At 40.4% G+C, this 15,280-nt stretch overlaps 3 protein-coding genes across 3 annotated transcripts; 2 read left to right on the top strand and 1 right to left on the bottom strand.

Moving 5' to 3' along the window:
- Positions 1–1,010: 1,010 nt before the first annotated feature.
- On the top strand, positions 1,011–1,623 carry CBG02545 (the record flags this gene model as incomplete). Its single annotated transcript, XM_045242522.1, has 3 exons — positions 1,011–1,061; positions 1,128–1,432; positions 1,590–1,623. The coding sequence occupies 3 exons, from the start codon at positions 1,011–1,013 to the stop codon at positions 1,621–1,623; spliced, it is 390 nt and encodes a 129-aa protein (XP_045092270.1).
- A 1,691-nt stretch (positions 1,624–3,314) lies between these two features.
- CBG02546 lies at positions 3,315–3,606 on the top strand (the record flags this gene model as incomplete). Its single annotated transcript, XM_002630792.1, has 2 exons — positions 3,315–3,359; positions 3,406–3,606. 2 exons carry the CDS (start codon positions 3,315–3,317, stop codon positions 3,604–3,606), a joined length of 246 nt encoding a protein of 81 aa, XP_002630838.1.
- Positions 3,607–4,268: 662 nt separating this feature from the next.
- On the bottom strand, positions 4,269–14,170 carry Cbr-casy-1 (the record flags this gene model as incomplete). The annotated part of the gene is made up of 11 exons (XM_002630793.1): positions 4,269–4,428; positions 4,901–5,034; positions 5,308–5,426; positions 5,481–5,562; positions 9,253–9,426; positions 11,018–11,179; positions 11,227–12,170; positions 12,223–13,114; positions 13,164–13,267; positions 13,945–14,049; positions 14,095–14,170. 11 exons carry the CDS (start codon positions 14,168–14,170, stop codon positions 4,269–4,271), a joined length of 2,952 nt encoding a protein of 983 aa, XP_002630839.1.
- Between the last annotated feature and the right edge of the window lie 1,110 nt (positions 14,171–15,280).

Genomic DNA, 15,280 nt, shown 5'->3' with positions numbered 1-15,280 from the left:
GATATTATAAAACTAGCTAACCTTTTCATCCGGATTTATTCTTGTTGAACTCTTCTCTGTTGGTGATGCTACGGAGTGGAAATATTCCTCTCTGAAAATTGAAAAAGTAAATAGATAAAAGAACATATGCTGATTACCTGCTCTTGCATAATTTCTGTACGTCTTTCAATGATTTTTTGCTTCCTTTCAATCAAAGTTTGCACCTCGCGTAGGTCTTGATTAATTTTCACCAGTTTCGCCAACTGACAACGCAAGAGCTTTTCACTCCAATATTGCAAAATATGATTGGTTCTCCTGTAGGTTTCCACAGCAACGCGATTTTGCATAATAGCAGTTTGAAGACGTTCTTGCTCCACCTCCAGTGCAATTTCTTTGCCTTCCCAGGATTTTGTTCAGACAGTATAAGAACCCAGATAAATTAGCTCAAACTTGTCAGTGATGACCTTCGTTTTATGGTCTCTATTTTTGAAAAGTTTCCTATATAAGGATCTTACCAACCAGCTCGGCCCGCAATCTTGAAGAAGAAACCCCACCAGAGCAATCTTGCCATTTTCTATGTCATCCGAATCTTACTGTATGTGCTCCGATGTGTTTCCCTTTTTTTTTTGAAAACGAAATTCTTCATACATGTACAACTCGATATACTCGATAAATGAGCTGCCATTAATTTACTTTTCTATGCCTCAAAACTCATGTGGACTTCGAGTCACCTCTTCATCTCCTTTCTCTATACTCTCTTCTTTTCCTACACTCTTTATTCCTTCTTTCCCTCGTCCCACATCTCCATTGCAGGCCGGTGGAGAGAGGAGGGCGCCTTCGCTCCTCCGCTTCTTCGCTAGTTTTTGTGTCCTCGTTCGTTTTTTTCTCCTTCTCTTTTCTTCCTATTTCTATTATTGCTGTTTTTGGTTGTTTCCTTTTCAATTGTTTTATTTTTATTTGTTTTGAAAAATAACATAATTTTTCAAATTATATTTGCAGAATTTTCAGCTAAAAATTATTTGGCTCAGGAAATGAACTTTGGTGGAGCTCCACCACCACTGGATGATCAATATTGTGCAAGTGTGAGTTTTTTTTTCTATTCATAAATTGCAGTTAAAACATTCATAATTAAAATCTAAAAATTTCAGATTCTAACCGAAGCTGTTTGGAAGCAGATTGAGAAGAAAGAAATAGACTACAGAAAAGATCTTAGTGGATGGCGTCACAAGTTTGAAGCTGAGAAGGATATCGTCGAAGAATTCGCAGTGCGTACTGAGCCCAGACTACGTCAATGGTGTGAGAATACAGACTTCACCATCCGATTACTACGATCCTGCAATGAGCTGGCTCTTGCTCAATTCTATCAGGATCAACTGAACGAACAAGCAGTCTACATGCAGAAAGTGGATCATAGGAGAGATATTCTTGTAGCTTACATTCACCAATTCACTCAGTGGATTTTAGAAGAAGAGAGTGAGAAAAAGAAAAATAAGAAGAAAAAGGAGAAAATAGAGGGTGGAGAGGATGAAAAGGAGAAATTAACAGAAATAGAGAAGGAGAAGGTGAGAAACATGTGACTGGGAATTCGAAAACTTTTTTTTCATTTTCAGGAAAGCGACAAAACCACATCTACTATCGAATTGAAGTTGTAACTGTTTTCTGTGATAGTCCATTTCATATCTATATTTTTCTAATAATTACTGTGATTTCTACTTATACATTTTAGTGCAATTTCTAGACTGATGATACTCTATTTCTATGTACTTCCATTATTTTTCAATTGTAGCCCATTTTTCAATTTTCGTAGAACATGACATTCTCAAGTTTTATAGAAACGTTAATAAATTGTGTTTTAACCGGTAAATTACAATAATTTCCACTCCCACACCGTGAGAAACAGGTTCCTAACATAACCAGGACCACAGGGATCACCAAAAAAGTTCTGTCAACATTGGCCTCACTGCAGAATTGCAGGGTTACTGTATCAGTTGAATGCATACTTAATTTTTTCCAGTTCATGATAATGGGCTGTAAAGCCGAAAGTTTAAAAAAAAATCAATTTTGAAACACGATTTTCAGGTGCTTGAAAAAGTGGTCCAAATTTTTCAGGCAATTCTGAAAGTTTCAAAGTACAAACAAGCATCAAACAGAAGCAGAGCTTTATTTTTCTAGTAAAAAATTTTACTATCTAGCGTAGTTTTTGAGATATCCGCTAGGCGCGGCTGTGCCTAGTGGAATCAGATGCAGGGCCTTCGGCCTTGGCTCAGTGGAATCAGTTGATCCAGGGTTCAGTCTGTTCTCCTTTCACTCGCTCAGGTCGAACAGACCGGACAGGGCCTTCGCTCAGGTCGAACAGACCGGACAGGGCCTTCGCTCAGGTCGAACAGGCCTTCGCTCAGGTCGCTCGCTCAGGTCGAACAGACCGGACAGGGATTCATTAGAGGCAAAATTTTTGAGTGATTTTTCACGATAATTTACTTTTGACAAAAATTTTAGCCAATTTTTCCAAAGTTTTTTGTGGTTTATGACCTATATCTCAAGAACCAGCGTACTTGGAAAAAATCTAAAGACAAACAATGAAATTAGGGACCTTCTTTTTTTTTATGGAAAAACCGGATTTTTTATTTAGGCCCTAGTTCGGCAGAAAAAAAAAAAGGAAAACGTGGAAAAAGAACCGGATCCACTCGCACGTTTTTAAGCATATCTTGGTTCAGCCGGTTCAACTTCCGACGATTTTTGGCAACCGGATAGCCACAGAGATTTTCTATCGATAGAAAAAAAATCAGCGAAAACGGACCGGAACTGACCTAGTTAGGATTATTTTGAAAAAATGTTTTTTTTAATGTCGAAAATGGGGGTACGTGGGGTATTTAAAGGAAGAAGGTGGCGGAAGATAAGGTGTACTTCCCCTCCTCGATGGCTTCTCCCGAAGCTGTGAACGCGCGCACAATCATTGAAGGAACATGACTCAAAAACTAGGTATTTAGAAAGACGGGTTTTTTATTTAAGACCAGCAAGCTGGTGCGCCTTCGGCGCGATTCAATCTACTTTTTTCAAATGTTCGTCGCTTCGTTTCTCACTTTTTCTAGATAAAAGGGTCATGTAAATATATTTTTCAATTTTTCAAAAGTCCACAGACGGACACGAAGACGGACAGACGCCTCTAGCGTTTTATTAATAAGGAAGATAATCGTTTTCTAGCTCAACAAAATCTATTAGAAAGAAGATAACTCAGCTTTCACGTTTTTTTACATGCTAGAATTAACAATCGAATTTCCAAGATTCTTGAGGCATTGAGGATTTATTTTGATTAGTTTTCTCAATCGATTTGAGCAATGGGACATCGGAAAAAGAGAAAGCAATCGAGAGACGATCATGAGGTCTGTAGTTTCTTTTCTAGAATCGAAAATAATTCCCTTTTCTCAGGAAGCCAGCGGCGATGGCGAAGGCAAAGGTGCTCATCAAAGACCAAATTGTTGTGATACGCTCATGTTGGCTCTCGTCTGTTTCTTCATTGTCATCGTGATTGCTGTTTCGATTCCAATGATTCTCACTGCTACCGGAAACATGGATATTCCGTTCATCAAGGAAAAATTGACTGTAGTTGGAAATACGACGAGCAAATAGGAAAAATGAGAACTTGATTGTTTTTTTTTGTGATTAGTAGTGAAAACTACTGAACTACTGAATAAAACATGTACTAGTGATCTGGATTTTGAGTTTTTTTTTGAGAATATTGGTGAATCTGGTTTCGTGATATTTCACGGTGCGCAAAGACACGTGGATTAGGGCGTTCTTTTTTTTTGGACGGACGTTTTTATTGAGAAAAAGGAAACTGTAAAAAAGGAACAGACTAGAGAGAGGAACGGGGAGAAGGGAAAGGAGAAGGATAGAGAATTGAAGAAGACAAAATTCAGAGGACCGAATTTTGGGGGATGTGGAGTTTTTCTTTTATTTTTTTTTTCAAAATTTAGGTTTCCAAAATGAATGTTATTAATTTTTTTTGTTTCTTGGAGAGTAAACTTTTTTCTTCAAAAATTGTGTATATGTGTTGTAATCAACAGGGGGTTTGGGAAGAGCGAGGAGAAAAAAAATTATGACTCAAAAATATACAGAATACTTTTTTCAGTTAGAAACTGGATACCAGATGGTACGGGTTTAGATCAAAGAGTCATGTGGAAGGGTGGGAGAGATCGGTGAAAACAGACAGGGAGAGAGTGGAATGGCTAGGTAAAGGAGGAACATGTCAGAGATGGATGATCATAACTTAAAGGGGGAATGAACACGAGTTAGACACGATACGAGCGAGCATTTGTCGAAATGGCGTCTTCATCGTCCCACTCGAGACCTCCAACGACGCGTTGATTGGCATCCATATGCGGAAGAACTTCGGTTTGGTCCTCCTCATCCTCGGAAACGTCCTCGTCCTCCTCGCGGTATGAGCACTCGCTGAAAATTGATTGGTTTTTAAGACATTCTAGAATTTTCCAGAAAACGTGATTTATAATGTGTTTTCCTATTCCAGACGTTGGTTTTTCAGACCAACTTCTCTGGGTCAGCCATTTATACTTCCGGTTAAAAAATCAAAAAGGGATAAGGTGTTTGAACAGACAAATAACTCAGAAGGTACAACCATTCGGGGGTACATGGCGGTACAAAGTTATTTAGAGTTACAAAAACCAGAATTCGGGGGTAAAAAATTTAAAAAAATTCAGGTATTTGTATCTTCTGTATTAAGGATTTTGTACCCCTTAATTGCTTCGTACCCCAAAGACCCAAAAATTTTTGTACCCTCTGAATTATTTGCCGTTTGAACAGGATATGACCAGGACACGGCTGTTACTAAAACCTCAAAAATAAATAATAATTTCTTTTCTTTTGGATACAAAGACAACAAAACGACTGAAAAATAATTATTTACCTCTCTCCATCGGTTTCTTCTTCCTCTTCCTCATCACTGAACTCATCAATAGCTCCGCCGTTCTTCTCAACGTCGTCCAATGGATTGACAGTGATGTTCATGCCACTATCATCCCAATGCATTCCTCCGTCGCTCTGAAATACACGAAATCCAGTTTAGATTTGATTTCCTTCTTGTCGTCGCAAGCAGTCAAAGTGCATTCGTTTATATTTCTGCCTTGGCTAGAATGCCACCCGACTCGATTAGCGATTAGGGAATGGTCTTGCTGACCAAACTGATCAAAAAGTCTATAGCTGCTAGTTTTCCCTCCTTTGGAATGACTAATCAGTTATTTTCTCAGAACGAAAGTGTGATTTCTGGTTGGTTACAGATGCAAATTTATGATGATCTCTGAATCTGATTCTCACCTGTCTCTTCTGTCTTCGTCGTCGTGGCATCGGTGTATCGCGCATTTTGAGCACACCGATGACGAGGAGCACCAGAAGGAAACCGACACAAACAACGACGACGACGGCGACGGCGCCACCTGAAGGAATTCAAAATTATTAATGAGCCACATCATCTATTGATAAAGTCTTACCAGCGATCGCTCCTTGTCCGACATCGTATCCGTGGTGGGAGAGCAGCGCCTTTGGACGTGGAAGATCCATTTCCAGAATGTTCTGAAAAATAGCAAATTGATAAGAAATAGAATATTGAATAAACCAGAATCCATAAATCAAATTATCACACCTTGATTTTAGCCTCATCTAGTGAATACATAGAATGCCAAAAGGCCATTTCTAGAAGACGTGCAGTAGGAAGAAAAAAGTGGACGAAAGAGGAATTGAAGCGAAATAGGAGAAGAGGTGGAGGAGAATGGTTTGATTAAATCAGATTCGGATGGACGACCGACTGAGGAGATGCTCCTTTCGTTGTAGCCGAGAGTGTGAGAAGAAAAAACGAGAAGATGTTTTTGTTGTTAGTTTTTTTCTTCTTCTCGCCTTCTTCAGCTTCACTAACACCGTCGTTACGAAAATCAGAATATCAAAAAGTGGTGGTGTCTCGTTGGCCACCACCCCAGTCTTCAAATAAACATCTGCCCCGAGTGAACGATGAGACAGGACTCGGTTACTGAGAATGATAGATTCGTCGTGACAAAGTTTCAGAAACCCTGCCCGAGGGGCCATTTTAAGATGTGTAGACACACACTTCAGACGAAAAAAAGGAGCGAGAAAAACAGGAAACCGCGCAAACTAATTTCCTGGCGTCCGAAATATAAAAAAAACGAGGTGTTGATGGATGGAACGTTTAAATTTTTATTCAACGATCGCTTTTCTCAGATGAACTAAAAACAGAAATAGGCTGGAAAGGTACTGCTGCTGCTGTGCTCCGACGGCAGAAATCTGATGCGTAAGGGAAGGGCGCCATGGCGAAACGAGAATGAGCTGGCCCAATTTGTGCGATAAGATCATATTTCAGAGAGAAGGAGCCACGCAGTCTTTTCTTCTGAATAAGGGAAAGAAGAAATAATGAAAACTAAACTTGTGTGTGGTCAGTCCAGTCAGCTGGTCTCGGGGAAGAGGAATATGACATACATTTACAATTATTTTCTTCCTTTTCTGTGACTCTTCTTGACGAATTTTTTGGTTTTGAATGAATAGTGGAGTACTCTGGGAGTATGTTTCCTGTTAAGTTACAGTAACCGAAGAGGAGTAATTTCTGAACTACTGGTCCCAGAGAGAACAGTTTTCAAGTGGGCACACTTGAGAACACTTACCACGAACATTCTGGAATATAAGTATTGGCTTCAGAATTCTGCTCTGAAAGAGGGTATTCTGAAGAAAGGTGGATGGTGACGAGTAGAGAGGCTTCTTTCTGGAAGCAGCTTGTCGCTCCAGGGATGGAAGGCACAGGAAGAAGAGGAGAAAGTGGCGCTGCTTTCTTTTTCTCGCGCCCTTCCTTTTCCTTCTTCTTCTTCTTCTTTTGCCCCTTGCGCCCTCTTCCTCCAGTTTTATAGATTTGGTGCCAGAGACTCTTTCTGTGTATATGGAAGACTCTTTGCCCGTTTCTCGTCTTTTTTGGAGTTGAAAGAGTTCGAGAGGTGTCTCTGCGTCTTCGTGTGTATTCAGAAGAACACAGATTCCTCCAGAAGAAAAAGAAAGAAGAAGAAGGAGAATGCGTGTTTTTCATATTGTTGGAGCTCTAGAAAAACACCTCGACGAGAGAGTTTGTCACATTGGAGAGTGAATAGAAAGGGAATGTACTTGTAGGGAGAGGACTACGAAAGGTTAATGAAGACATCGATCAGAAATTCTGATGGATCTGGAGACCAGTGACTTTGGAAGACTGGTGACGCAAATGAAAAAAACCATCAGAAGCTTGGTTGTCTTTTGGTTTAATATGGAATTCTAGCAAAATTACTACAATTTCAGATACGAATCATTGGCACAAACGCTGCTTTTGCAAATAATTCCTTTATATCAATCCACCCCCGATACACCATCTGAATTCAAAAGAATATTCAATCTCCCTGGAGAGTTGCAACTTGTCAAAAGAGTTTTAGTTTCGAACTTCTTCACTAAACTTGACCCTTTTCCATCTGCTCTTTTTATTTATTCGAAATGAGCAATAAAAAAAAGAGATGGAAATTGAGCACATGAGAAGAAGCTCAAAACTTTGAACCACGTGATTCTGGATGACGATATGAAAAAGAAGAAAAATAAAACTGAGAGTGAGAGCACGCCAGGTGTAGTGAGAGAAGCTTTGAAAAAAATTAAAAAGTTGTCAAGAGGAGCAGATGCCAAAGGATGACGTCAGGTGAGCAAAACAGATTCTCAGAGTAGATAAAGTGCGAAATTAGAAAAAAAAAACAATTTTAAAATGGAGAAATTAAATGGAGCCGGGCTCAATGAACCGAAGAAATGTTGTTTTTTTCTAGAGATACGATAGGAAGAAGAAAAAGAAGAAAAAATCGCCTGGGGGTTCTATTTCGAAGGAATCGAAAACGAGTGAAAAAAATAGAAGACTGAAGAAGTCGCATTTATAATTCATAGTAGAAAGATGGACATCTCCTCTCGAGCAGCCGTCATCACTTTTTATCGAGTTGATGGAAAAATTCCATGGAATTTCATTTCGGCAAAAGAAGGAGAAAAAGGAGAAGACGTGGATTAATGGAAAGGTTGAAATCCGGAATTGAAAAAGTAAAAAAAAAATTTTTCGTATAATAAACGAAGGGTATGATTAAAATTTTCAAAAACGGAGCCATTTCATTTCCCGTATCTCCTATAATAAAAGCCCACCAAAACCGTCAACTTTGAGCTCAGTTATCTCGATTCATGTAAAGGATATTAAAAATTTGTCAACTGATAAAATATTGGTGATTTTATGATAGATAATATTTTAGTTGACCAATTTTTGATACCTTTGACAGGAATCGAGATAATTGAGCTCAAAGTTGACCGTTTGGATTGGCTTCCATTAGAGAAAATGCGGTAGTTTTTTTCTGAAAATCCGAAGCCGAAGAAAGTTGTAGATCCTACTGAAGAAGAGGAATCAAACAAAAGAAATATCCCTGTGATTCAAGGCTCTCGCTTTTATGAAAATGTGTTTTCAGTATCTTTCTTCTTAAGACATCAGCATTTTCTTATTCTTAAAAATACTCCAGAATGCATAGGAGTATTAGCAAAAAAAGAAAGAAGAAAATAATTAACGATCCTGGCCCACATGAATTAGACCAGCTGGAAAAGCGAGAAAATTAAAAAGTCCGAGAACTCTTCGAGAAGTCTTCTTCCGAAGACGTGAGCTTCTCATTTTGACTGGTTTTTGCCTCAGGCACATCCGAATGAAAGAGAAGAGCTCCTCACACGATGACAGATGGTTTGAGAAGAGACGCGGCGTCGTTGTGCCGGGGGTTTTAATTGAATTTCTGTGTTTCTACTGCTTTCATCTGACGGGCAACGTCGACTTTGTGCGTATGCTCTCTTTTGCCTCACTTCACATGTTTTTGAGAGATAGGAAATAACCTCACCGCGATATTTGGGAGCGGAAAAACGAGGAAGTTGTTCGTGGAACAATTATTCAAAAATTCAAAGGAAACAAAAGCGGAGAAGTCAGGAATAACATGTGAAAAGGGAGCTGAAAAGAAACGACCAATAGAAAGGATAACTGCACTGGTGACAGGCAAAAAAAAAGAGGGAAACGAATGAGCAGGCAATATGAAAAATGACAAAAAGGGAAGCCGAGAGCTCATTGGCTCTCTTTTCATTTTTTTTTCTCCTTTTTTGCTCATAACTTTCTATTCATTTCCTCTCTCTCTCCCACTATATTGTTCTCAATGGATTCTGGATTCAGACATCACTCTTTAAACTAACCTGAAGTCTTGAGCTTCCAAGTTGATCAAAAGCCGGCTCAAAGTGACGCTCGATAAGCTCCAAGCTGTCAAGAGCAGTTTCTCCAGAATTGAAATTGAACTGAATCGGATCAACTGCTTGAATTGGAGCTTCCGTGGTGGTGGTTGTTGTAGTGGTAACTTCCTCGATGGTCATCTGGAAAATTCAAATATCTCAATCAAAACAAGTACCATAGTCTTTTCGCTTCCTCTCTTCTTCCTGTGCTCATATTTGATGTAAACACGAGAATAAAAAAAGAGGAAGCGTATGAGTGGGTGTGTATGAGTAGGGGAGGAATCATAATTATGCCAATTAACGATGCGAGGATATTCTATTTTCTATCAATCTGAAATTCGTGCGCCGCTCTTTGAATCTGAGACGAGCGAATCTAGATGACGATGAAAGAAGAAAAAGATGGATATGAAAAATTAATGAGATGTGTTGAATCTGAAGAAAGGAGAAAAAAGCGTTGAAAGACAAGTGCAAGAGGATGAATCAGTGGAGAGTAAAATGATTGGATTCTAAGAAATCCTAGGTGTGGGAAAAAAGAATAAGTCCAATCTCGGATAATTCTAAAGAATCTTAAGATAGATTTTGTATGGGAAAGTGGCTAAGAAAATTAAATTTTCTTTTTGATGCTTGTATAGACGTTGAGGACTGAAATTTATTTGGCAACGAGGCTGTGCAAAATCACGGCCGCGGCTGGCTGTGACTTAGACCGTGGGTGTGTTGCCGTGACCTAATCAGTCCATAAAAAACGCTCAGCGGCCCAGAAACCACTAAGGCCGCTAGCTCCTATCTATCACTAAAAGGCCGTGGCTGGCCGTGGCACAGATATTGCAATTAATTTCAAAAAATGAGCATCTGAATCTAATAGAAATCCAAACAACTTGGACCAAAACTATTCGAATACAGCTCAAACTACAGAAAAATCCAACAATTGAACTTCTAAAGTCTTTCGACTAGTCTGACAGAAGAAGTTGCGAGAAGAAACAAGTCTTCTCCTTCTTCTTCTCTCAACATGTCGAATGTATCATCGCACTCCTGGGACTGAGAAAAGTAGAGCAATTATGGTTGTGTGAGATGTATGTGAGAGAGAGAGAGAGCAAGCAATGCCACACTCTTTCTCTCTATGAAAAATGCGCGAGTTCCGGTAAGGTCTTGTGATTTTATCCATAAGATGATTTTATCAATAAGAAAAATATGAAAGGATTATCCAGATCTCTTGGCAAAAGATTAGAGCTAATTTCTTATCAGTTTTCCAGAAGATTATGTCATAGTGCCAGGCACCAACGATTCCTAGAGTAGTGATATTTAGAAGACGTCCTGATTCTAGTAAAAACTGAGTATATTGATTCGGGTTTCAGTGAAAAGACGTATCGAGTGCGGTTTTGGGAGCTCAAATGAGGGCGATTCTGAATAGAAGATGTCTTCTCCTCTCACACCCGAAAACCCATTTCGAGGCGATGAAAACAGACGAGCCTAGTCATTATAGTCGCTGCTCAGAAGAGCAACGACATAAATGGATTTCAGAGGAGAAGAGTCTCGAGAAGGAGGGAGAAAAAAGAAGAAGAAGAATGGATGAATGAATGAGTAATGACTGTGGAATGTGAAAGATTGATGATTCCTTGAGTTATTTAGACGTGCGAGGTGCAGTTTGTAGCCTTTAACTAACAGAGCAGAAACCGATCTTTCGCACTCTCACAAAACTTTTTCTCATAGTCAGTATCACATGACTTTAACTAACCGTGACAAACAGCTGATTGCTGAGAACTCGTCCCTTGAGCATGGCACACTGGACAGTGTACGTTCTCTTGGCGTACGATTCTGGTCGAGTGTTGAAGTAGTGAACCTTTGAGAGAACTTCCTTGTATCCTTGAGCACTTTCCTCACCGCGGAGAAGAATTCCCTGGAAAATATAAAATATTTTTCTGAAGTTTCAGACTTCTTACTTACATCTTTGTCATGCTCGAACTCGATGTTCAAGGCGGCGATGAGTGAGGCTGGAGACGAGAAATACTCGACATCCATGTCACGAGCAGGTTGAAGGTGCATCTTACAGTAGTCGATCTTGTGGGATTGAGTTACGTCTTCCAACTCTCCATCAATATTGTTCTGGCTGATGGTGATTGTGAGATCTGGAACCATGGCTTGTCCGACCTTCACCATGTGTTGGGTGCTCTTCAATTGGGATGAAGCTGAGATCGAAAGAGTTGGTTCGGCGGCTTGTTGAACGAAAACGTATCCTTTGGTTTGTGGAAGCTTGACCTTCTTGTCATCCTGCTTGCATGTGACTTCAGTCTCAACGTGAAAGGCACGATGTCCTGGAGTTGGCTTCTCTTGGGTGTTCACATAAGCAATTCTCTTGAGCATCTGTCCCATTTGCTTTGAAGTCTCAGCCTTCAAGGTGAGAGTTGTCAAATCTGGAGAGAACGTGGCACTCTGTCCATCAAGAAGTTCATCAACTCCTGTGAATTGAAGTTGTTCTGGACAGGTGTGAGCACACTTGATGGCTCTCTCGCTCTCAACAGCTCCGGAGAGAAGATAGATGGCTGAAAGTTGTCCGCGGAAGAATTGAGCGAGTTTCTGTTGACGTCCGTGCCAGCATGCTCCGACGACAAGCTTCGTCTTGGATGCCTTGGTCTTGTGGAGCGGCCAGTCGTCAAGGATCTCAGGATTACGCTCGTCGGCCTTGAAGCTCTTTCCATCAACAATAACATTAACATCATCAATTCCATTGAAAAGAAGAGAGTACGAATGCCACTCGTTATCGCACACCTCTGGCATTGACCAACGCCATTCAGCAGCACGGAAATCAGCAGTGGCTCCTGATTCACGACGAAGAACAACCTCCAATTTGCAGTGACGTATGTAGACAGAGAAATGGTGGCGATTCATGTCTGAAATTAGAAGATGATTGGTATTTGTTCTGTCTGAAAGTGGTTAACTCACTGAAATCATCACTTTCACAGAGAATGTTCTGCTTATTGCTCTGCTCATCCTTGGTTCCAGCGGCATGTTTCATTGAGAAGCTCAAAGTGAAGTGATCCGAAATAAGTCCCTGATGAACATTATCATCGACGGTTAATCCTCTGGCTCCATCAAACTCGATTCCTTGGTCTGCCAAAATGTGATTTTCAGCGGAACTGGTGAGGGCTTCCTCGTTGAGAAGCTTGACGGTGGCAGTGGAAAGACCGCAAGATTGGATGGTCTGATTGTCGTAGACAGTATCCCTGGCGCATCCTTGAGTGACGTGTCCAGCACGGAGCTCAATGATGGATTGAATACTCTTTGGTTCGCAGACAGATTTCTTCTCACAGAATTCAAGAGCGACATCTGGGAGCAGAAGCTTGGATCCGGTTCCAGCAGCATAGTTCACTCTCTCGTTCATTGCGGTGATTCCTTGGACACATTTCTCATCAACATGAACTGTGACGAGTGAACTCTTGCTCTTGCGCATGGCACAATCGATAGCAACCACGGTGAGGATGTATGACTTGGATTGAGTGAAGTTGAGTGGCTGAGTGGTACGGAGAACTCCTTGGTTGTTGATCGCAAATGGAAGTTCCTTAAGTCCGTTGGTGATCTCATACTCACAGATTTCACCGTTAGGATGTCCACAGTCCTTGTCAGATGCTTTGAGCACACCGACTTCATCAATGACTTTTCCCTCTTCCACATGGAATGTGTACCATGGATTCTCGATTTCCGGAGCGTGGTTGTTGGTGTCCTTAACACGGATCTTGAGTGAGACTCCCTCGGATTTCACATTGTCGTTGTCGCACTTGACTGCTTGAACTTGGAGATTGTATTCTGGCTTCTTGCAATCAAGAACAGCGGCATCCTGAAAATTAAGTGTTCCTCCTATGCAGATGAGTCAGCTGGTGACTCACCTTGACTCTAAGAACAGCAGCTCCGGTGTACTTATCAACGACTTGGATATCGAATGGAACGTTTTCATTGTTTTGCGAAGTGAGAATGTAGTTGCAGACTGGTCCTGAAATCCCCAAGAGTTGCAGTTATTGTTGTTTTCCGAACAAAAAAATTCCAATTGCTTTTTTCCCTCAATTCATGTTCCCTCGAATCATCATGTCTGTCATGTCATGTCACATTTAATCCCTCACTATTCCATTTCTTTTATTTTTCAATCCCTACATGTTCTACATCAACGTCTTCTGCTTCTTCTTATTCTTATTCCTCACCACCAACGTTGTTGGTGTGGCTCCTAATCCCGTGCGTATTTGGAGCCAAGCGACGACGATGAAAAAGAAGCGAAGAAGAGAAGAAAAGAAGAAGAAGAAAACGAAACAATTAATGAGAAGGGGGCAGGCATTTGCCTTTCCGATGAGATTTTTGTGCAAATGAGGTGAGGGAAGGATAGAAAATGTAAATGTCATGAATAGTAATGAGCATGATTATTTGAGAGAGAAAGGAAGTTGATGAATTCCTTCTAGAATTTTCTAGTCCTCCCACTAATTAGTTTCGTTATTTTTCTTTTGAAAAATCACGAGGTGGACTCAATCAAATTCAAATTATAGTCTCTCTTCTGATTGCTGTCACAGGACAATAATTTGTGTGTTGTGTTCTTAGATTCTAGAAGGAATAAATAAAGGTGAATCAGTCTATAATCTCCCAAGAAGACAATCTGCTGTTATCCCCCTCTACCAGGCTCACCGGTTTCCGAGAGAATCGCAAAATCTGGCACTGTCGAGATGATATTCTCGTCCTCGCGCACCACAGCAACCAGCTCTTCGGCTCCTTGTAGATTTATGATTGGAGCTGAAAGTAAGATATTTTTCGTGTAGATTGAAGATTAATCTATACCTCGAGCAGCATGATGATGTTTGGCGTATGAGACGCCTAGAAGGGCTCCAACGAAAAGAAGGTAAGCAGTTCGCATATGTGGAGTAAGAGAGCTTTGGTTGGAATATGCGTCTAGAATAATTAGGTTGAGGGAAGAAGACAATAGAAATGAGTCGAAAAAAAGAAGAAGAAGAAAAGATGTAAAAAAGTGCAAAATGAGAACAATGAAAAGTAGAAAATTAACTACAGTAGACTAAGGGGGAGTGAAAAGGAAATCAGAAGAAGAAGACAGACGAGGAATTTTCAAGAGAAATAAAACGAATTGTAGGTTTCTGACTGATATTGTTATTGAAAGATATAAAGTATAGAATTATCTTTGAATTCTATCAAAACACAAGGAACTACATTCATCACTCAATTCTCGTCTTCTTTCCATTCCTCAACCCCACGTCATTATTTCATCTCCTTCTTTCAAGAATCGTTTCCAGCTCCTCCTGGCTTTTCCGGTTTTTTTTCCAGACGGTGACAAACATTTTGAAATGAAATGGTGGATGGCACGAGACTAGAAGAGAAGAAGCACAGAATTTTTCAATTAGGTGTCAAGAAAAGGTTTGTTTTCGTTTGTGGCAGGCCTGCTAGAGCTCTTGCTTTTCTATGCTTAAACTAAAAATAAATGGCAATATTGGATTCAGAAGAAATCGAGGTGTATGATGCCTCAATCATCAGAAACAGACCAAGTTCTGGAGCAAGCAAATAGAAAGATATCTCCTATGTTTTAGCTGGGGGAGAGGAAAAGCTGAAAGGCACAGGAAATGAGAAAAAAAGAAACCTGACGTTGATAAATGAAAAGCGTTCATAGAAAAGATGAAGGAGCTCCGTATAAGGGAAAGAAGTAGGGGGCGAGAAGAAGAAGAAAAAGAAGAAAAAAGTGGGCTGAAAATGAGGCGCGATGCTGAAGAAGAGTGGCGCGAAGGAGAGAGTCGGCTCCTCCTACTCCCTCATACCATATAATCTCCACACATCCGATTATCAGAATGCGAGAAATGAGAGGAATAGCATAGGGAGCTTGTGAGAGTTGCAGAGAAACGAGATGGTTGTCATGGTTGCGGGCTCGACTAGCAGAAAAAAACTCACAAGGCTGCGAAGAAGTAGGGGAAAAATCGGAGAAGATTCTTCTAGAAAAGGGAAGAAGAAAAAAGAAGAAGGC

This window comes from Caenorhabditis briggsae (genome assembly GCF_000004555.2).
Source record: "Caenorhabditis briggsae complete genome, chrII, whole genome shotgun sequence".
Taxonomy (NCBI): domain Eukaryota; kingdom Metazoa; phylum Nematoda; class Chromadorea; order Rhabditida; family Rhabditidae; genus Caenorhabditis; species Caenorhabditis briggsae.
The sequence above is the reverse complement of the archived record's forward strand: the minus strand, read 5'-3'. Positions and strand labels throughout refer to the sequence as shown.